Genomic DNA, 24677 nt, shown 5'->3' with positions numbered 1-24677 from the left:
TGTCTTCATTATACGACGTAAAAGATCACGTGTACGTAATGCTGATAGTGTCACAGACAATCCCTATAACCTTACGCGTACTAAGAATTGAATAACAAACACCGAATAAAACAGTCATACATTTTTGTTTATTAATTTAAAAAATTGAGTTTAGTTCTATGTTAATACTTCAGACAACTCGATTTTATGACATAAGTGGTTCCTTCAAGTACACTTGTTCGCTATAAAAGCAGGATGTACGTCCTTATATTCGAACGAGCCACTACTCGGGAGAATCGGATTCACCTACAAAGAGTAAAACTAGGTCATGACAAGTTTTCCGTTGATAAAAAAAGTAAATACATTACAACTAATGGGCACAATGGTGTTTATCAATATCAGTATTATAAAAACATAAAATAAACAACGCAACCATAATGTTCATGAAACTGTTTTAACCATTTGTTGAAGATGCAAATACTAAACACACAATCGGATGCCTATCAATTTTCTGCGTACGTACATGCATCTGAGCTCATTTGCACCTGCTCATCGTCAGTAGATATTTGTGCTGTTATCGATAGAGCACCATATATAATTGTGGATGTAGACGTCAGATTCAAGGATTTTGTGGAACTATCAGAGTTTGCGGATGGCCTATGGGAACACAAAAAAAGAATTTACATTAAAGACGTTTTGCGCGAATATTGCTTAACGAATAGAAAATGCCAATATCAATGTGGAGTTGAAAAAAATAATAAAGCTTATAAAAATGAATATACTTCTCTTTTATCCTTCTCGAACGTTTAATGCAGAACATTAATATAAAGGCTGCGCTAAAAAGTCCCAGGACCGTTGATATCACTGATATTATAATTAATAAAAGTTTAATATAGTTGTCTTTCATTGACAATATTGAAGATAACGGCTTTACGGGTTCTTGAGCTGTTGTCTCATTCGTCACTAGTTCTACAAAGAAAATTACCAATGACAGTGTTAAAACACTTAGCAAAAAATCTTAAAGTCACACAACTTGAAATGAAATACTTGGCATAGTAAATATAAGTATAAATAAGAAACATATTTTATCTATGCCAATTAGAATATATGTGGTGGTTACAAGGTAGAAATCCGTCTATTTTGCACTTTAAAATAATCGCGTTTGTCGAAATGGACGTATACGTCTAGAAATCCTACTTTCGGTTTTAAAAACGGTACCGTTTGAAATATAATAAATTACTAGCTAATTAGGCTACATATTTAATTTTATCTATTTCAATTAGAATATATCTGGTGGTTACAAGGTAGAAATCCGTATTTTTTGCGCTTAAAACTTAAAAATAATCGCGTTTGTCAAAATGTATGTATACGTAGAGAAATCCTACTTTCGGTTTTAAAATAAAACATATATAAATAAATTACTTGCTAACTAGGCTATGGATTTAATGACACTTTTGCACACTTTCAAATTGCGTCTATATGTATTGATTAAAATGTAGTTCATTTCAAGGTGTGTGGCTTTAAGTACTGTAGCATTAAATAATAAAAAGCGGTGTACTTTGAAGCGATTTAACACAAACAACAAAATGTATATCTTCCTTTTTAAATTCGAGAATTCTATTATTGAAGTAACAAATTAGAACACGGTCAAACTTGACCTCCGTACTTTAATATTGAGTTTAATATTTTTGCAAAGCAAATTGCTATTCGTTTAAGTTTAATAATGTATTCATACGTATACTACAATTGTAGCCAGTCCATCCGAGTTCACATCTTGACCCGGAACATATCCCAGATACGTGGTCACAATGTAGTCCTTCTTTGCAGTGGCACTTTGAAGTGCAGTTAAGTCCAAAGTATCCTCGTTCGCATGCTGGAATTTAATTTGATTGAATAAAAAATATATATTGTCTTAAAACTACGAGGATTGCTTATATAAAGTATAAAATACACCTAGCATTGTAATCGGAAGAATGGCCGAGTGGTCTAAGTGGTAGACTTTTCACTCCAGAACTCCAGGGGTCAGTGGTTCGAGCCCTGCTGAGAGTTACCTTTTTTTCTTTTTTTAATTGTATTCTTAATTTTTTACTGGAGCTTTTTGTATCAAATGTGTACATTTATCAATAGAAAGCACTTATTGACAAACGTCAAAACATGCCAAAATCTGTGAAAAGGCCCCTTTAAAAAACAATAGATTTAACATAATAAACCTAGTTAGCAAAATAATTGGTTGCAATGCACGACAATGATTTTTAATTTGCTCTAGAGAATACTTGAAATTCTCCTGCTCTGGTCAACAGCCATTATTTGCGAAAGGGTCTTGGGGATATCACCATGCATTACTGTTGAAGCTTGATTGCAATACGAAGGGGTTATTTTTTATAAGTGTATGCTTATGATTCAAGGTTAGGTCTTACCAACAATTCAGCATTTTTTTAAACCTCGAAGCTTGACATTAACCGTTCAAAGTTGGTGAACTTGGCTTTAATAATATGTATATGTCCTTCTGTGTATTTTAAATTGTTTATTCACCGTAATAGTTTGCTTACCATTTAAAACATAATACATATGGCAAGTGAATATTCCTCCCGATACAGTTAATGTAATTGTATTGTTTAAGTAAAGTAATTACAATCATAAATCTGAAATGACACATCATCAACCTGTAGATATTCATCACTTTGAGTTGAATATGTTTCAATAAAGTACTCTGGGTCATGATAAGTCAAACATCGTGTTCACGATCATTCTTAAATCGACTTATCGTTTGACAATGTCATTTATTTTTTCTCATGTGCATGTGTCAAAACAGGAACAAACCAATACCGATTGTTTATAGCACTAATTATTAAATCAGTGTACTTTAATTCAATATTCAATGACAAAAAAACATCGATGTCACCTCCAACTTGGTTCCGTTTGTAATAATAAATTGAGAACCTGAGTGTTAATGTAAAACAATAAAACAGTTATTTCAACATGGCACCCGACATACACATTAAAATCTGATAAAACAAACACACCTGATTTAAATTTAACGGTCAAAACAGTTACGATTGAGAATGATTTTACTTTCTGTACAAAGAGTAAACCAACTGGCAAAAATAATCTAACATAAAGTTTATTTACAAAAATATTACCAATATTGCAAAACACGTCTTCCTGGTAATCATATCCAGTACGGCATCCACCAATGCACGCTCCATTCGTTTTGTTACATGAACGAGGATCAACGCAGTTTTTGCCACATGACTGTGAACAGTTTAACCCATATTTGCCGTCGTCGCATGCTGTTATAAAAGGTTAAGGGTAAAATTTTACAGAATCATAATATTGCTTATTGAAGATACGGTGTATGCCAATGTTTGATTAAGCCTTTTTTTCTTAAATTTTTAAATAGGTGTATAATACAAGAAAGCGCTAAAGGTATTATTTAAAAATGAGGACAATTTTAAATACCAAAACGACATGTTTGGAAAGAATTGTACATATGTACCTTAAATCTAAAATTCACTTTGTATTTATTCGGCAGTTCATTTCAAACTTAATCAGCTTATTTATAACAACGTGTTTTGCGTACGTATCAACAAGTAAGTTATACCAGTTTTGCATATTGGTGTCCACCACCCAGAATCACACCCGTGGGTACATTCACCAGTCATCCAGTCACACTCGGAATCTTTGCAGTGTCCGCAAGGTTGACACCTCCACCCGGAATGGCCAGAAGCGCACTCTGGAGCGATATCAAAAACATTAATCGATCCGTTGTTAGTGCCTTCCACTTTATATGACTAGCATGAATATGACGCTTTGTGGAACTAAATATGAGACACGAAAAACGAATGTTTACTTTCCCATAAAGTATTAGATAAAACAAATTTTAGCGTCATGATTATAATCGAATCCGTTGCGAGCGGCTCTATTTCTTGTCACAATGGTTGAATTTATTTGTATGCGTGATTTTTTCCGAGCTTGTCCAGATGTTTATTTTATAATTCCTGTAGAATTACTTCTTTAACATAAATCAAACTTGTCATAACAGCTTTTATGACAAAACTAGTTCGAGTTATATATCGCTCACGCTCCAGATCGGTCAAATTGACATTTGATTTTTCTTAAACATCGAATGCAGACGAGTACAGAAGCGCTTACGTAACCTTAATAAAAGAGGGGGGAAATAAAGTGAGTCTCATTTGCATAGAATCACAATCTAAAACCTCTCTGACCCATTTAAAATGCTTATCAAGTGGAGATGTTTCTTTGTTAAAAAATAAACACTATCGTATCTACTCGTCCTTACTCGAAAAAGCAGGGAAAACCTTGCAGACCGGACGTGGAGATCCATTCCAACTAAACCTGTATTTTATGAAACTTGATTACACATGGAAACTATCGTGTGCTCAATATTTACAAGAAACAATACAACGTTAATCGTATTTCGGACTTTTACTCTGTTAAAGTAAAATAACTATGGACTTTGCACCACACGTAATTTATACCTGGCGTCCCTGTCTTCATAGAGTTATTGGTGGTATAGCCGATATGAAGGTAGCCAAGCCATAGAGAGGTTCCAGCTTTGTTCCCTTTCTTAGAGCATTCTAAAGATCTATGTTAAGACATTAAGTACTGGTTCTTCCAAGAAAACTTTCTTTAGAGAAACTTATAAAAGCTATAAGCATTCATTATTCTAATCCTACAAAAAGTGAACGAAACAGATGCGATTTTGTCGATCAGTTAACACTTATCTAAGTTTAGCACAGTCAGAACCCGTATCCTTAAAATTCTTTCTCAGAAAACAATTAACTTCCCTTATAATTTGAATTATTTCCTAAACATATACAAGTACAATTTTAGCGAATTCAGTACATACAGGCATATGTCAGTCAAAGCATTAACAAGTGAAACACTTAAGTCTAAATTTGTAACATTATCAAATACAAAACCGGCATTTCATTTCGAGCCTTTGAGGAAGTTATAATCAAGACGGCATCCCTAATATCCCATCACGAAAGTTGGTTATTGAAGTACAGAAAATATGCATTTCAGCATTTTAAGCCGTATCTTCAATAACCAAATAATGCATTTTACTTTGATTTAGGCATAAAGATGCTTTTGTTTCACATACGTATCCTGATGTGTGGTCATATTTATTAATAAATCTGTAAACAATCAAAGTACTATCAGCGTTTAATTAAGTTCTGGAAAAAATCCACAACATATAATTAAGGAGGAAACTTAAATTTCGAGGGAAAAACAAAAATACCAGACTCTTCCCTCGAGAGTCTGTCACTACCGACCTCGGGAAAAACATGAACGTATACTGTGCCTCATGTCATTTGCTTTATAGTAGGATGGTTTGTGTATTTTCAATATACGTCTATGTGTGTGATCACATGTCTGTAAAATATGTTTTTCTTTGCACAAAACGAAAACTTTAATTCATTTTGAAAACTTCCGATTATCTGTTGACAATTCATAAGTATTGTATTGATTAAAGCCAAACACCTTGAAATGAAATACATGTTAATCAGTACATATAGATGCAATTTGAAAGTGTGCGAAATTGTCATTAAATCTATATCCTAGTTAGCAAGTAATTTATCATTTTTCAAACGGTTCCGCTTTTAAAACCGAAAGTTGGATTTATTTACGTATAGGTCAATTTCGACAAACGCGATTATTTTTAAGTTTGAAATGGCAAAAAAAGACGGATTTCTACCTTATTACCACCAGATATATTCTATTTGACATAGCTTAAATTAAATATATAGCCTAGTTAGCAAGTAATTTATTATATTTCACACGGTAACACTTTTAAAACCGAAAGAAGGATTTCTAGACGCATACGTCCATTTTGATAAACGCGATTATTTTTAAGTTTAAAACGCAAAAAGACAAATTTCTACATTCTAACCATCATATATATTCTAATTGGCATAGATAAAATATGCTTCTTAATTATACTTAAATTTACTATGCCAAATAAGTTGTGTGGCTTTAAATTGAACGAAAATTTATATTATTCAGTGGTTGAATATGATTATATATTCAATTTTAAACTCTGATATGATCACTCAATATTGTGTTGGCTTGTATAAATAGATTGTGCCTTTAAAATTAATTGACATATGTGTTATCTACCGACGCCTCTTTTATAATATAGCATAATTTTACTTTGAGTGCACTTTGAATCTAGATGATAGTCATATCCAGGTACACATTCATCATGGCACCTTCCGTCTTCTTTGTTACAGGGAAGGGTCGCATAACGACAGTGTGTGCTGCACGTCTGTGAACAGTTCAACCCATATGTGCCATCGGGACATTCTGAAAAGCACCACGTACATAACGATGTTATTTCATTGACGATGATAATGGACCGAGTGTATGCTAGTCAACAAACAAATGTCCACCACAGCTCAGTTTTGTACGTTTACTGTTTTTAACTGAAAATATTGTTTCTTATATGTTGATATTATAGTCAAATACAGAAACAATACCGAGAAAAAAATGATTTTAATATGTGAACCTAAAATCTGCATAAACTGAGTCTATGAATATGTATTTAGTTGTATTGTATTTGTTCACGTTAAGCGTTTAAACATCATGATTACATTTGCGAACTGTATTGGTAGATGTGATCTAGAATGTTCGTACTGTATTCAAAATGCCTTTAAAACGTATTGATCGAACATTTACAAATCTATTCAGATAAGCATTGTTAGATTGCGTTTGGATCGTATATGTATGGCTATTGTTCTTAGATGCACGACGATAGTTATTTTTTGTTTAAGATGTTGCTTGATATTCTGTTGCCCTGGTCAACAGTTAACAATCGCGCAATTTGAGTATCTTAAAAGGGACTCCCATGCATAGCTTAATAGTTTAATTGTCATGCCAAGAAATAATTTTTATAAGGATAGCTTGTGATTTATTGTAAGGTTTTGCTTACGGCTCAGCTAATTTAAGCCTCCCAACCTTGCATGAACCGTTCCAAGCTGGTGACTTTAGCTTAACTGATATGTATATGTCCTGCGTTGTAGTATATATAGATTGTCTTCTCTCGGTTTTAGATCGCTTACCATTTATAACAGACTATGGATGGTAAATGAACTTTCCCTCCAAATAAAGCTTATGTTTTGTACTTTTATTGTTTAAGCAATTGCAAGCATGTTTATGATTAGAAACAGAATTAATATGTAAATATTCAGCCGTTGTTGTTGTAATAACGCTAGTGTTCTATACAATAATGGTTTTTATAATCATGATGAGAGAACCTTATCTCGGGTCGAAAAACATTCTGCAATTGTTTTATTATTTTAATGTTGACAAGGATTTTCATTACTATCACTTATCTGTGTAATTCACGCATTTCAAACAAACGAACACCGATGGTCGGCTTGTTCATAGCTTTAGAAATCGGAAATAGAAAGCACTGCAACTATGAATAATAACTACGTAATATAGCGTTTTGCTTTGAAGAGATTTAACACAATAAACTTTATAGCTTTCTTTTTTATTTAAAGAATTTTATTTTTGAACATAAATTTAAGAACACGGTCAAACTTTTCTTCCGTTGTTTAAGACTGAGATTAATATTTTTATAAGTATTTGCTATTCGTTAACGTTTAATAATGTATTCATACGTATACTACAATTGTCGCCAGTCCATCCGAGTTCACATCTTGACCCGGAGCATATCCCAGATACGTGGTCACAATTTAGTCCTTCTTTGCAGTGGCACTTTGAAGTGCAGTTCAGTCCAAAGTATCCTCGTTCGCATGCTGGAATTTAATTTGATTGAATAAAAAATATATAGTGTCTATATATTATAAAATACGAGGATTGCTTATATAAAATATAAAATACACCTAGCATTGTAATCGGAGGAATGGCCGAGTGGTCTAAGTGGTAGACTTTTCACTCCAGGAGGACTCCAGGGGTCAGTGGTTCGAGCCCTGCTGAGAGTTACCTTTTTTTTCTTTTTTTAATTGTATTCTTAATTTTTTACTGGAGCTTTTTGTATCAAATGTTTACATTTATCAATAGAAAGCACTTATTGACAAACGTCAAAACATGCCAAAATCTGTGAAAAGGCCCCTTTAAAAAACAATAGATTTAACATAATAAACCTAGTTAGCAAAATAATTGGTTGCAATGCACGACAATGATTTTTAATTTGCTCTAGAGGATACTTGAAATTCTCCTGCTCTGGTCAACAGCCATTATTTGCGAAAGGGTATTTACTTTGAAGCTTGATTGCAATACGAAGGGGTTATTTTTATAAGTGTATGCTTATGATTCAAGGTTAGGTCTTACCAACAATTCAGCATTTTTTTAAACCTCGAAGCTTGACATTAACCGTTCAAAGTTGGTGACCTTGGCTTAAATAATATGTATATGTCCTTCTGTGTATTTTAAATTGTTTATTCACCGTAATAGTTTGCTTACCTTTTAAAACATAATACATATGGCAAGTGAATATTCCCCCCGATACAGTTAATGTAATTTTATTGTTAAAGTAAAGTAATTACAATCATAAATCTGAAATTACACATCATCAACCTGTAGATATTCATCACTTTGAGTTGAATATGTTTCAATAAAGTACTCTGGGTCATGATAAGTCAAACATCGTGTTCACGATCATTCTTAAATCGACTTATCGTTTGACAATGTCATTTATTTTTTTCTCATGTGCATGTGTCAAAACAGGAACAAACCAATACCGATTGTTTATAGCACTAATTATTAAATCAGTGTACTTTAATTCAATATTCAATGACAAAAAAACATCGATGTCACCTCCAACTTGGTTTCGTTTGTAATAATAAATTGAGAACCTGAGTGTTAATGTAAAACAATAAAACAGTTATTTCAACATGGCACCCGACATACACATTAAAATCTGATAAAACAAACACACCTGATTTAAATTTAACGGTCAAAACAGTTACGATTGAGAATGATTTTACTTTCTGTACAAAGAGTAAACCAACTGGCAAAAATAATCTAACATAAAGTTTATTTACAAAAATATTACCAATATTGCAAAACACGTCTTCCTGGTAATCATATCCAGGACGGCATCCACCAATGCACGCTCCATTCGTTTTGTTACATGAACGAGGATCAACGCAGTTTTTGCCACATGACTGTGAACAGTTTAACCCATATTTGCCGTCGTCGCATGCTGTTATAAAAGGTTAAGGGTAAAATTTTACATAATCATAATATTGCTTATTGAAGATACGGTGTATGCCAATGTTTGATTAAGCCTTTTTTTCTTAAATTTTTAAATACGTGTATAATACAAGAAAGCGCTAAAGGTATTATTTAAAAATGAGGACAATTTTAAATACCAAAACGACATGTTTGGAAAGAATTGTACATATGTACCTTAAATCTAAAATTCACTTTGTATTTATTCGGCAGTTCATTTCAAACTTAATCAGCTTATTTATAACAACGTGTTTTGCGTACGTATCAACAAGTAAGTTATACCAGTTTTGCATATTGGTGTCCACCACCCAGAATCACACCCGTGGGTACATTCACCAGTCATCCAGTCACACTCGGAATCTTTGCAGTGTCCGCAAGGTTGACACCTCCACCCGGAATGGCCAGAAGCGCACTCTGGAGCGATATCAAAAACATTAATCGATCCGTTGTTAGTGCCTTCCACTTTATATGACTAGCATGAATATGACGCTTTGTGGAACTAAATATGAGACACGAAAAACGAATGTTTACTTTCCCATAAAGTATTAGATAAAACAAATTTTAGCGTCATGATTATAATCGAATCCGCTGCGAGCGCCTCTATTTCTTGTCACAATGGTTGAATTTATTTGTTTGCGTGATTTTTTCCGAGCTTGTCCAGATGTTTATTTTATAATTCCTGTAGAATTACTTCTTTAACATAAATCAAACTTGTCATAACAGCTGTTATGACAAAACTAGTTCGAGTTATATATCGCTCACGCTCCAGATCGGTCAAATTGACATTTGATTTTTCTTAAACATCGATTGCAGATGAGTACAGAAGCGCTTACGTAACCTTAATAAAAGAGGGGGGAAATAAAGTGAGTCTCATTTGCATAGAATCACAATCTAAAACCTCTCTGACCCATTTAAAATGCTTATCAAGTGGAGATGTTTCTTTGTTAAAAAATTAACAATATCGTATCTACTCGTCCTTACTCGAAAAAGCAGAGAAAACCTTGCAGACCGGACGTGGAGATCCATTCCAACTAAACCTGTATTCCATGAAACTTGATTACAAATGGAAACTATCGTGTGCTCAATATTTACAAGAAACAATACAACGTTAATCGTATTTCGGACTTTTACTCTGTTAAAGTAAAATAACTATGGACTTTGCACCACACGTAATTTATACCTGGCGTCCCTGTCTTCATAGAGTTATTGGTGGTATAGCCGATATGAAGGTAGCCAAGCCATTAAGAGGTTCCAGCTTTGTTCCCTTTCTTAGAGCATTCTAAAGATCTATGTTAAGACATTAAGTACTGGTTCTTCCAAGAAAACTTTCTTTAGAGAAACTTATAAAAGCTATAAGCATTCATTATTCTAATCCTACAAAAAATGAACGAAACAGATGCGATTTTGTCGGTCAGTTAAAACTTATTTAAGTTTAGCACAGTCAGAATCCGTATCCTTAAAATTCTTTCTCAGAAAACAATTAACTTCCCTTATAATTTGAATTATTTCCTAAACATATACAAGTACAATTCTAGCGAATTCAGTACAAACAGGCATATGTCAGTCAAAGCATTAACAAGTGAAACACTTAAGTCTAAATTTGTAACATTATCAAATACAAGACCGGCATTTCATTTCGAGCCTTTGAGGAAGTTATAATCAAGACGGCATCCATAATATCCCATCAAGAAAGTTGGTTATTGCAGTACAGAAAGTATGCATTTCAGCATTTTAAGCCGTATCTTTAATAACCAAGTTCTGGAAAAAATCCACAACATATAATTAAGGAGGAAACTTAAATTTCGATGGAAAAACAAAACTACCAGACTCTTCCCTCGAGAGTCTGTCACTACCGACGTCGGGAAAAACATGAACTTATTCTGTGCCTCATGTCATTTGCTTTATAGTAGGATGGTTTGTGTATTTTCAATATACGTGTATGTGTGTGATCACATGTCTGTAAAATATGTTTTTCTTTGCACAAAACGAAAACTTTAATTCATTTTTAAAACTTCCGAGTATCTGTTGACAATTCATAAGTATTGTATTGATTAACGCCAAACACCTTCAAATGAAATACATGTTAATCAGTACATATAGATGCAATTTGAAAGTGTGCGAAATTGTCATTAAATCTATACCCTAGTTAGCAAGTAATTTATCATTTTTCAAACGGTTCCGCTTTTAAAACCGAAAGTTGGATTTATTTACGTATAGGTCAATTTCGACAAACGCGATTATTTTTAAGTTTGAAATGGCAAAAAAAGACGGATTTCTACCTTATTACTACCAGATTTGACATAGCTAAAATTAAATATATAGCCTAGTTAGCAAGTAATTTATTATATTTCACACGGTAACACTTTTAAAACCGAAAGAAGGATTTCTAGACGCATACGTCCATTTTGATAAACGCGATTATTTTTAAGTTTTAAAACGCAAAAAGACAAATTTCTACATTCTAACCATCATATATATTCTAATTGGCATAGATAAAATATGCTTCTTAATTATACTTAAATTTACTATGCCAAATAAGTTGTGTGGCTTTAAATTGAACGAAAATTTATATTATTCAGTGGTTGAATATGATTATATATTCAATTTTAAACTCTGATATGATCACTCAATATTGTGTTGGCTTGTATAAATAGATTGTGCCTTTAAAATTAATTGACACATGTGTTATCTACCGACGCCTCTTTTATAATATAGCATAATTTTACTTTGCGTGCACTTTGAATCTAGATGATAGTCATATCCAGGTACACATTCATCATGGCACCTTCCGTCTTCTTTGTTACAGGGAAGGGTCGCATAACGACAGTGTGTGCTGCACGTCTGTGAACAGTTCAACCCATATGTGCCATCGGGACATTCTGAAAAGCACCACGTACATAACGATGTTATCTCATTGACGATGATAATGGACCGAGTGTATGCTAGTCAACAAACAAATGTCCACCACAGCTCAGTTTTGTACGTTTACTGTTTTTAACTGAAAATATTGTTTCTTATATGTTGATATTATAGTCAAATATAGAAACAATACCGAGAAAAAAATGATTTTAATATGTGAACCTAAAATCTGCATAAACTGAGTCTATGAATATGTATTAAGCTGTATTGTATTTGTTCACGTTAAGCGTTTAAACATCATGATAACATTTGCGAACTGTATTGGTAGATGTGATCTAGAATGTTCGTACTGTATTCAAAATGCCTTTAAAACGTATTGATCGAACATTTACAAATCTATTCAGATAAGCATTGTTAGATTGCGTTTGGATCGTATATGTATGGCTATTGTTCTTAGATGCACGACGATAGTTATTTTTTGTTTAAGATGTTGCTTGATATTCTGTTGCCCTGGTCAACAGTTAACAATCGCGCAATTTAAGTATCTTAAAAGGGACTCCCATGCATAGCTTAATAGTTTAATTGTCATGCCAAGAAATAATTTTTATAAGGATAGCTTGTGATTTATTGTAAGGTTTTGCTTACGGCTCAGCTAATTTAAGCCTCCCAACCTTGCATGAACCGTTCCAAGCTGGTGACTTTAGCTTAACTGATATGTATATGTCCTGCGTTGTAGTATATATAGATTGTCTTCTCTCGGTTTTAGATCGCTTACCATTTATAACAGACTATGGATGGTAAATGAACTTTCCCTCCAAATAAAGCTTATGTTTTGTACTTTTATTGTTTAAGCAATTGCAAGCATGTTTATGATTAGAAACAGAATTAATATGTAAATATTCAGCCGTTGTTGTTGTAATAACGCTAGTGTTCTATACAATAATGGTTTTTATAATCATGATGAGAGAACCTTATCTCGGGTCGAAAAACATTCTGCAATTGTTTTATTATTTTTATGTTGACAAGGATTTTCATTACTATCACGTATCTGTGTAATTCACGCATTTCAAACAAACGAACACCGATGGTCGGCTTGTTCATAGCTTTAGAAATCGGAAATAGAAAGCACTGCAACTATGAATAATAACTACGTAATATAGCGTTTTGCTTTGAAGAGATTTAACACAATAAACTTTATAGCTTTCTTTTTTATTTAAAGAATTTTATTTTTGAACATATATTTAAGAACACGGTCAAACTTTTCTTCCGTTGTTTAAGACTGAGATTAATATTATTATAAGTAATTGCTATTCGTTAACGTTTAATAATGTATTCATACGTATACTACAATTGTCGCCAGTCCATCCGAGTTCACATCTTGACCCGGAGCATATCCCAGATACGTGGTCACAATTTAGTCCTTCTTTGCAGTGGCACTTTGAAGTGCAGTTCAGTCCAAAGTATCCTCGTTCGCATGCTGGAATTTAATTTGATTGAATAAAAAATATATAGTGTCTTAAAACTACGAGGATTGCTTATATAAAGTATAAAATACACCTAGCATTGTAATCGGAGGAATGGCCGAGTGGTCTAAGTGGTAGACTTTTCACTCCAGGAGGACTCCAGGGGTAGTGGTTCAAGCCCTGGTGAGAGTTACCTTTTTTTCTTTTTTTAATTGTATTATTAATTTTTTACTGTAGCTTTTTGTATCAAATGTTTACATTTATCAATAGAAAGCACTTATTGACAAACGTCAAAACATGCCAAAATCTGTGAAAAGGCCCCTTTAAAAAACAATAGATTTAACATAATAAACCTAGTTAGCAAAATAATTGGTTGCAATGCACGACAATGATTTTTAATTTGCTCTAGAGGATACTTGAAATTCTCCTGCTCTGGTCAACAGCCATTATTTGCGAAAGGGTATTTACTTTGAAGCTTGATTGCAATACGAAGGGGTTATTTTTATAAGTGTATGCTTATGATTCAAGGTTAGGTCTTACCAACAATTCAGCATTTTTTTAAACCTCGAAGCTTGACATTAACCGTTCAAAGTTGGTGACCTTGGCTTAAATAATATGTATATGTCCTTCTGTGTATTTTAAATTGTTTATTTACCGTAATAGTTTGCTTACCTTTTAAAACATAATACATATGGCAAGTGAATATTCCCCCCGATACAGTTAATGTAATTTTATTGTTAAAGTAAAGTAATTACAATCATAAATCTGAAATTACACATCATCAACCTGTAGATATTCATCACTTTGAGTTGAATATGTTTCAATAAAGTACTCTGGGTCATGATAAGTCAAACATCGTGTTCACGATCATTCTTAAATCGACTTATCGTTTGACAATGTCATTTATTTTTTTCTCATGTGCATGTGTCAAAACAGGAACAAACCAATACCGATTGTTTATAGCACTAATTATTAAATCAGTGTACTTTAATTCAATATTCAATGACAAAAAAACATCGATGTCACCTCCAACTTGGTTTCGTTTGTAATAATAAATTGAGAACCTGAGTGTTAATGTAAAACAATAAAACAGTTATTTCAACATGGCACCCGACATACACATTAAAATCTGATAAAACAAACACACCTGATTTAAATTTAACGGTCAAAACAGTTACGATTGAGAATGATTTTACTTTCTGTACAAAGAGTAAACCAACTGGCAAAAATAATCTAACATAAAGTTTATTTACAAAAATATTACCAATATTGCAAAACACGTCTTCCTGGTAATCATATCCAGGACGGCATCCACCAATGCACGCTCCATTCGTTTTGTTACATGAACGAGGATCAACGCAGTTTTTGCCACATGACTGTGAACAGTTTAACCCATATTTGCCGTCGTCGCATGCTGTTATAAAAGGTTAAGGGTAAAATTTTACAGAATCATAATATTGCTTATTGAAGATACGGTGTATGCCAATGTTTGATTAAGCCTTTTTTTCTTAAATTTTTAAATAGGTGTATAATACAAGAAAGCGCTAAAGGTATTATTTAAAAATGAGGACAATTTTAAATACCAAAACGACATGTTTGGAAAGAATTGTACATATGTACCTTAAATCTAAAATTCACTTTGTATTTATTCGGCAGTTCATTTCAAACTTAATCAGCTTATTTATAACAACGTGTTTTGCGTACGTATCAACAAGTAAGTTATACCAGTTTTGCATATTGGTGTCCACCACCCAGAATCACACCCGTGGGTACATTCACCAGTCATCCAGTCACACTCGGAATCTTTGCAGTGTCCGCAAGGTTGACACCTCCACCCGGAATGGCCAGAAGCGCACTCTGGAGCGATATCAAAAACATTAATCGATCCGTTGTTAGTGCCTTCCACTTTATATGACTAGCATGAATATGACGCTTTGTGGAACTAAATATGAGACACGAAAAACGAATGTTTACTTTCCCATAAAGTATTAGATCAAACAAATTTTAGCGTCATGATTATAATCGAATCCGCTGCGAGCGCCTCTATTTCTTTTCACAATGGTTGAATTTATTTGTTTGCGTGATTTTTTCCGAGCTTGTCCAGATGTTTATTTTATAATTCCTGTAGAATTACTTCTTTAACATAAATCAAACTTGTCATAACAGCTGTTATGACAAAACTAGTTTGAGTTATATATCGCTCACGCTCCAGATCGGTCAAATTGACATTTGATTTTTCTTAAACATCGATTGCAGATGAGTACAGAAGCGCTTACGTAACCTTAATAAAAGAGGGGGGAAATAAAGTGAGTCTCATTTGCATAGAATCACAATCTAAAACCTCTCTGACCCATTTAAAATGCTTATCAAGTGGAGATGTTTCTTTGTTAAAAAATTAACAATATCGTATCTACTCGTCCTTACTCGAAAAAGCAGAGAAAACCTTGCAGACCGGACGTGGAGATCCATTCCAACTAAACCTGTATTCCATGAAACTTGATTACAAATGGAAACTATCGTGTGCTCAATATTTACAAGAAACAATACAACGTTAATCGTATTTCGGACTTTTACTCTGTTAAAGTAAAATAACTATGGACTTTGCACCACACGTAATTTATACCTGGCGTCCCTGTCTTCATAGAGTTATTGGTGGTATAGCCGATATGAAGGTAGCCAAGCCATTAAGAGGTTCCAGCTTTGTTCCCTTTCTTAGAGCATTCTAAAGATCTATGTTAAGACATTAAGTACTGGTTCTTCCAAGAAAACTTTCTTTAGAGAAACTTATAAAAGCTATAAGCATTCATTATTCTAATCCTACAAAAAATGAACGAAACAGATGCGATTTTGTCGGTCAGTTAAAACTTATTTAAGTTTAGCACAGTCAGAATCCGTATCCTTAAAATTCTTTCTCAGAAAACAATTAACTTCCCTTATAATTTGAATTATTTCCTAAACATATACAAGTACAATTCTAGCGAATTCAGTACAAACAGGCATATGTCAGTCAAAGCATTAACAAGTGAAACACTTAAGTCTAAATTTGTAACATTATCAAATACAAGACCGGCATTTCATTTCGAGCCTTTGAGGAAGTTATAATCAAGACGGCATCCATAATATCCCATCAAGAAAGTTGGTTATTGCAGTACAGAAAGTATGCATTTCAGCATTTTAAGCCGTATCTTTAATAACCAAGTTCTGGAAAAAATCCACAACATATAATTAAGGAGGAAACTTAAATTTCGATGGAAAAACAAAAATACCAGACTCTTCCCTCGAGAGTCTGTCACTACCGACGTCGGGAAAAACATGAACTTATTCTGTGCCTCATGTCATTTGCTTTATAGTAGGATGGTTTGTGTATTTTCAATATACGTGTATGTGTGTGATCACATGTCTGTAAAATATGTTTTTCTTTGCACAAAACGAAAACTTTAATTCATTTTTAAAACTTCCGAGTATCTGTTGACAATTCATAAGTATTGTATTGATTAACGCCAAACACCTTCAAATGAAATACATGTTAATCAGTACATATAGATGCAATTTGAAAGTGTGCGAAATTGTCATTAAATCTATACCCTAGTTAGCAAGTAATTTATCATTTTTCAAACGGTTCCGCTTTTAAAACCGAAAGTTGGATTTATTTACGTATAGGTCAATTTCGACAAACGCGATTATTTTTAAGTTTGAAATGGCAAAAAAAGACGGATTTCTACCTTATTACTACCAGATTTGACATAGCTAAAATTAAATATATAGCCTAGTTAGCAAGTAATTTATTATATTTCACACGGTAACACTTTTAAAACCGAAAGAAGGATTTCTAGACGCATACGTCCATTTTGATAAACGCGATTATTTTTAAGTTTTAAAACGCAAAAAGACAAATTTCTACATTCTAACCATCATATATATTCTAATTGGCATAGATAAAATATGCTTCTTAATTATACTTAAATTTACTATGCCAAATAAGTTGTGTGGCTTTAAATTGAACGAAAATTTATATTATTCAGTGGTTGAATATGATTATATATTCAATTTTAAACTCTGATATGATCACTCAATATTGTGTTGGCTTGTATAAATAGATTGTGCCTTTAAAATTAATTGACACATGTGTTATCTACCGACGCCTCTTTTATAATATAGCATAATTTTACTTTGCGTGCACTTTGAATCTAGATGATAGTCATATCCAGGTACACATTCATCATGGCACCTTCCGTCTTCTTTGTTACAGGGAAGGGTCGCATAACGACAGTGTGTGCTGCACGTCTGTGAACAGTTCAACCCATATGTGCCATCGGGACATTCTGAAAAGCACCACGTACATAACGATGTTATCTCATTGACGATGATAATGGACCGAGTGTATGCTAGTCAACAAACAAATGTCCACCACAGCTCAGTTTTGTACGTTTACTGTTTTTAACTGAAAATATTGTTTCTTATATGTTGATATTATAGTCAAATATAGAAACAATACCGAGAAAAAAATGATTTTAATATGTGAACCTAAAATCTGCATAAACTGAGTCTATGAATATGTATTAAGCTGTATTGTATTTGTTCACGTTAAGCGTTTAAACATCATGATAACATTTGCGAACTGTATTGGTAGATGTGATCTAGAATGTTCGTACTGTATTCAAAATGCCTTTAAAACGTATTGATCGAACATTTACAAATCTATTCAGATAAGCATTGTTAGATTGCGTTTGGATCGTATATGTATGGCTATTGTTCTTAGATGCACGACGATAGTTATTTTTTGTTTAAGATGTTGCTTGATATTCTGTTGCCCTGGTCAACAGTTAACAATCGCGCAATTTAAGTATCTTAAAAGGGACTCCCATGCATAGCTTAATAGTTTAATTGTCATGCCAAGAAATAATTTTTATAAGGATAGCTTGTGATTTATTGTAAGGTTTTGCTTACGGCTCAGCTAATTTAAGCCTCCCAACCTTGCATGAACCGTTCCAAGCTGGTGACTTTAGCTTAACTGATATGTATATGTCCTGCGTTGTAGTATATATAGATTGTCTTCTCTCGGTTTTAGATCGCTTACCATTTATAACAGACTATGGATGGTAAATGAACTTTCCCTCCAAATAAAGCTTATGTTTTGTACTTTTATTGTTTAAGCAATTGCAAGCATGTTTATGATTAGAAACAGAATTAATATGTAAATATTCAGCCGTTGTTGTTGTAATAACGCTAGTGTTCTATACAATAATGGTTTTTATAATCATGATGAGAGAACCTTATCTCGGGTCGAAAAACATTCTGCAATTGTTTTATTATTTTTATGTTGACAAGGATTTTCATTACTATCACGTATCTGTGTAATTCACGCATTTCAAACAAACGAACACCGATGGTCGGCTTGTTCATAGCTTTAGAAATCGGAAATAGAAAGCACTGCAACTATGAATAATAACTACGTAATATAGCGTTTTGCTTTGAAGAGATTTAACACAATAAACTTTATAGCTTTCTTTTTTATTTAAAGAATTTTATTTTTGAACATATATTTAAGAACACGGTCAAACTTTTCTTCCGTTGTTTAAGACTGAGATTAATATTATTATAAGTAATTGCTATTCGTTAACGTTTAATAATGTATTCATACGTATACTACAATTGTCGCCAGTCCATCCGAGTTCACATCTTGACCCGGAGCATATCCCAGATACGTGGTCACAATTTAGTCCTTCTTTGCAGTGGCACTTTGAAGTGCAGTTCAGTCCAAAGTATCCTCGTTCGCATGCTGGAATTTAATTTGATTGAATAAAAAATATATAGTGTCTTAAAACTACGAGGATTGCTTATATAAAGTATAAAATACACCTAGCATTGTAATCGGAGGAATGGCCGAGTGGTCTAAGTGGTAGACTTTTCACTCCAGGAGGACTCCAGGGGTAGTGGTTCAAGCCCTGGTGAGAGTTACCTTTTTTTTCTTTTTTTAATTGTATTATTAATTTTTTACTGTAGCTTTTTGTATCAAATGTTTACATTTATCAATAGAAAGCACTTATTGACAAACGTCAAAACATGCCAAAATCTGTGAAAAGGCCCCTTTAAAAAACAATAGATTTAACATAATAAACCTAGTTAGCAAAATAATTGGTTGCAATGCACGACAATGATTTTTAATTTGCTCTAGAGGATACTTGAAATACTCCTGCTCTGGTCAACAGCCATTATTTGCGAAAGGGTATTTACTTTGAAGCTTGATTGCAATACGAAGGGGTTATTTTTATAAGTGTATGCTTATGATTCAAGGTTAGGTCTTACCAACAATTCAGCATTTTTTTAAACCTCGAAGCTTGACATTAACCGTTCAAAGTTGGTGACCTTGGCTTAAATAATATGTATATGTCCTTCTGTGTATTTTAAATTGTTTATTCACCGTAATAGTTTGCTTACCTTTTAAAACATAATACATATGGCAAGTGAATATTCCCCCCGATACAGTTAATGTAATTTTATTGTTAAAGTAAAGTAATTACAATCATAAATCTGAAATTACACATCATCAACCTGTAGATATTCATCACTTTGAGTTGAATATGTTTCAATAAAGTACTCTGGGTCATGATAAGTCAAACATCGTGTTCACGATCATTCTTAAATCGACTTATCGTTTGACAATGTCAAAACAATCTCATGTGCATGTGTCAAAACAGGAACAAACCAATACCGATTGTTTATAGCACTAATTATTAAATCAGTGTACTTGAATTCAATATTCAATGACAAAAAAACATCGATGTCACCTCCAACTTGGTTTCGTTTGTAATAATAAATTGAGAACCTGAGTGTTAATGTAAAACAATAAAACAGTTATTTCAACATGGCATCCGACATACACATTAAAATCTGATAAAACAAACACACCTGATTTAAATTTAACGGTCTAAACAGTTACGATTGAGAATGATTTTACTTTCTGTACAAAGAGTAAACCAACTGGCAAAAATAATCTAACATAAAGTTTATTTACAAAAATATTACCAATATTGCAAAACACGTCTTCCTGGTAATCATATCCAGGACGGCATCCACCAATGCACGCTCCATTCGTTTTGTTACATGAACGAGGATCAACGCAGTTTTTGCCACATGACTGTGAACAGTTTAACCCATATTTGCCGTCGTCGCATGCTGTTATAAAAGGTTAAGGGTAAAATTTTACATAATCATAATATTGCTTATTGAAGATACGGTGTATGCCAATGTTTGATTAAGCCTTTTTTTCTTAAATTTTTAAATAGGTGTATAATACAAGAAAGCGCTAAAGGTATTATTTAAAAATGAGGACAATTTTAAATACCAAAACGACATGTTTGGAAAGAATTGTACATATGTACCTTAAATCTAAAATTCACTTTGTATTTATTCGGCAGTTCATTTCAAACTTAATCAGCTTATTTATAACAACGTGTTTTGCGTACGTATCAACAAGTAAGTTATACCAGTTTTGCATATTGGTGTCCACCACCCAGAATCACACCCGTGGGTACATTCACCAGTCATCCAGTCACACTCGGAATCTTTGCAGTGTCCGCAAGGTTGACACCTCCACCCGGAATGGCCAGAAGCGCACTCTGGAGCGATATCAAAAACATTAATCGATCCGTTGTTAGTGCCTTCCACTTTATATGACTAGCATGAATATGACGCTTTGTGGAACTAAATATGAGACACGAAAAACGAATGTTTACTTTCCCATAAAGTATTAGATAGAACAAATTTTAGCGTCATGATTATAATCGAATCCGCTGCGAGCGGCTCTATTTCTTGTCACAATGGTTGAATTTATTTGTATGCGTGATTTTTTCCGAGCTTGTCCAGATGTTTATTTTATAATTCCTGTAGAATTACTTCTATAACATAAATCAAACTTGTCATAACAGCTGTAATTACAAAACTAGTTCGAGTTATATATCGAACACGCTCCAGATCGGTCAAATTGACATTTGATTTTTCTTAAACATCGAATGCAGACAAGTACAGAAGCGCTTACGTAACCTTTATAAAAGAGGGGGGAAATACAGTGAATCTCATTTGCATAGAATCACAATCTAAAACCTCTCTGACCCATTTAAAATGCTTATCAAGTGGAGATGTTTCTTTGTTAAAAAATAAACACTATCGTATCTACTCGTCCTTACTCGAAAAGCAAAGAAAACCTTGCAGACCGGACGTGGAGATCCATTCCAACTAAACCTGTATTCCATGAAACTTGATTACAAATGGAAACTATCGTGTGCTCAATATTTACAAGAAACAATACAACTTTAATCGTATTTCGGACTTTTACTCTGTTAAAGTAAAATTACTATGGACTTTGCACCACACGTAATTTATACCTGGCGCCCCTGTCTTCATAGAGTTATTTGTGGTATAGCCGATACGGGGTAAGCCAAGAGATAAAGAGGTCCCAGCTTTGTTCCCTTTCTTAGAGCATTCTAAAGATCTATGTTAAGAATTACGTACTGGTTCTTCCAAGAAAAATTACTTTAAGAGTATCCAATAAAAGCTTAAATCATTCATTATTCTAATCCTACGAAAAATGAACGACATAGATGCGATTTTGTCGGTCAGTTACAACTTATTTCACTTTAGCACAGTCAGAAACCGTATCCCTAATATTCGTTTTCAGAAAACAATTTACTTCTTTTATTATTTGAATTATTTCCTATAAATATACAAATACAATGCAACGAATTCAGTACAAACAGGCATATATCAGTCAAAGCATTAACACGTGAAACCAGTATCCTCAATAGCCAAATAATGCATTTAATTTGATTAAGGCATACAAATGCTTTTGTTTCTCATAAGTATCCTGAAGTGTGGTAATATTTATATATAAATATGTAAACGATCAAAATACAATCAGCGTTTAAGTAAGTTTTTGAAAAAAAATCCACAACATAATTAATGAGGAAACTTAAATTTCGAAGGAAATACAAAAAACACCAGACTCTTCATTCGAGTGTCTGTCACTACCGACGTCGGAAAAAAATGAACATATTATACTGTGCCTCATGTCATTTGCTTTATAGTCGGACGGTTTGTGTATTTTCAATATACGTATATGCTTGTGATCACATGTCTGTTAACTATGTTTTTCTTTGCACAAATTGAACATATTTAAATCATTTTGAAATCTCCCGAGTATCTGTTGATAATTTATAAGAATTGTTTTGATTAAATGTAACGAATATTTATATTATGCAGTGCTTGAATGTGATTATATATTCAATTTTAAACTCTGATATAATCACTCTATATTGTGTTGGCTTGTATAAATAGATTGTGCCTTTGAAATTAATGAACATATGTGTTATCTACCGACGCCTCAGTTATAGAATAGCATTATTTTACTTCGGTTGCACTTTGTATCTAGAAAATAGTCATATCCAGTAGCACATCCATCATGGCAACTTCCGTCTGCTTTGTTACAGGGTTCGTTTCCATAACGACAATGTGTGCTGCACGTCTGTGAACAGTTCAACCCATATGTGCCATCGGGACATTCTGAAAAGCACCACGTACATAACGATGTTATTTTATTTACGATAATAATGGACCGAGTGCATACTAGTCAACAAACAAAGGTTCACCACATATCAGATTTGTACGTTGACTGTTTTTGATTAAAACTTTTGTTGTTTAATTATTTATTTTGATAGGATAAGCTTTTGTATCATTTAAACGGGTTGTAAGAAAATAGTTACATAGGTACATACATGCTTTGTTATTTGTTCACATCACGCCAGTCACTCAGCTCTCGTTCATTTATCAAGTGACTCCGTGTACTATACAGATACTTCAAGTCCAATATATTTAAACAACACTGTTAAATAAATCAAATAATAATGCCCTTACGTTTAATACGCTAAATGATTTAAATTTAACCTCGTCAAATATTGGATCGATTATCTGATAATTTTCAAATAGCTATTTTAATGGTTAACGGTCCTTCATAGGCTGTATGGATTGAATATCGTATTCCTGAGATCACAAACAATGTTTTTGGTCAAATTTGCATTCGCCTTACAATCTTGTACATATTATAATCTTGTACATATCAGTTGTAACAGATACTCATGTTTCTTAGTATGACTTAACATGTATGTGTTAAGGCATACGAATCGCAACTGGACACATGTTGAAACACACAACACACTGTGTGATATATGAGGTTATATAGGATTTTAGTAATATCAAATGAAGACGTTCGGTTTCCGAAAACGTCTGTTCCACTATAACTTTTATAAACAAAATTGCCATAACATGCATAACACAAATATAATGCACTGATAACCATTGATGAAAAATCGGCAAAATAAGTTTACCGCTTGTACTCCGCGCGAAATACGGCAATCCAATTATGAAAAATATTCCTGTTAATAGACTGCTAAATATCTTCATTATGCTGAAAATTAATAGTTTTGTATGTTAACCTGATCAGTTAAATACGTGTACTGATTTTAAACTATTGTGTTAGGAAGTTTTAATTTTAAAAGTTATCAGTTTTCACCATGTTATAACTTATTCAAGTTATCAGTTTATAAAAATAACCCATAAATAACCGATACGAGCAGTTGACATAGTGATTGTGATAGATTAATATGGAACGCCGGGACTGTTCTATTGTATAGCTAGGTTGTTATGTTTGCATTATATGTTATTATTTCCAATTTCAACATTTTCTTCTCTTTATATCGGTTCTTCGTGTCTCTATGTTATGTACGTTTGTCTTTTGAATGCGTTATTAAGTTATGTTTAAGTGTTGTTTTGTCGATGAAATGAGTCATCTCGTATGCAATGATATTTGTAATAAAAAGGGGTTTTAATGTGTTTAATGTCTTTTGATTTTGTAGAAAGATTACGTTTTCTTGTTCGGTAATGTCAATTTTTGTCAACAAACGTGTAACTATGTTGAAATCAAGTTCGTCTCGTGCTTTGGTAAGGTAAATTTGTGAACAATATAATAAGTGAATATACTTAAATATGAAAAAACATATATCCTTGTTTTACGATAATGCTTTATCATGGTTTACCAAGATAATCCTCTCAACAAAACGTGTTATATTGTGTCCACAATGCTAACAATTGAGTAACAATAAT

The 24677-nt window shown here is 32.9% G+C and overlaps 1 protein-coding gene across 1 annotated transcript; it reads right to left on the bottom strand.

The window, feature by feature from the left end:
* Positions 1–106: 106 nt before the first annotated feature.
* LOC127879795 (multiple epidermal growth factor-like domains protein 6) lies at positions 107–24101 on the bottom strand. The gene is made up of 20 exons (XM_052426849.1): positions 23903–24101; positions 22929–23081; positions 21011–21142; positions 20550–20699; positions 19165–19302; positions 17693–17845; positions 15249–15380; positions 14788–14937; positions 13400–13537; positions 11928–12080; positions 9484–9615; positions 9023–9172; positions 7626–7763; positions 6154–6306; positions 3581–3712; positions 3120–3269; positions 1715–1852; positions 762–948; positions 503–636; positions 107–285 (listed from the first exon to the last, which is right to left on the bottom strand). Exons 1-20 carry the CDS (start codon positions 23976–23978, stop codon positions 263–265), a joined length of 2712 nt encoding a protein of 903 aa, XP_052282809.1. The 5' UTR covers positions 23979–24101; the 3' UTR covers positions 107–262.
* Between the last annotated feature and the right edge of the window lie 576 nt (positions 24102–24677).

Source organism: Dreissena polymorpha, chromosome 4, assembly GCF_020536995.1.
Source record: "Dreissena polymorpha isolate Duluth1 chromosome 4, UMN_Dpol_1.0, whole genome shotgun sequence".
Classification (NCBI taxonomy): Eukaryota; Metazoa; Mollusca; class Bivalvia; order Myida; family Dreissenidae; genus Dreissena; species Dreissena polymorpha.
Note: the sequence above shows the minus strand (reverse complement) of the source record. Positions and strands in the feature narration are given on the sequence as shown.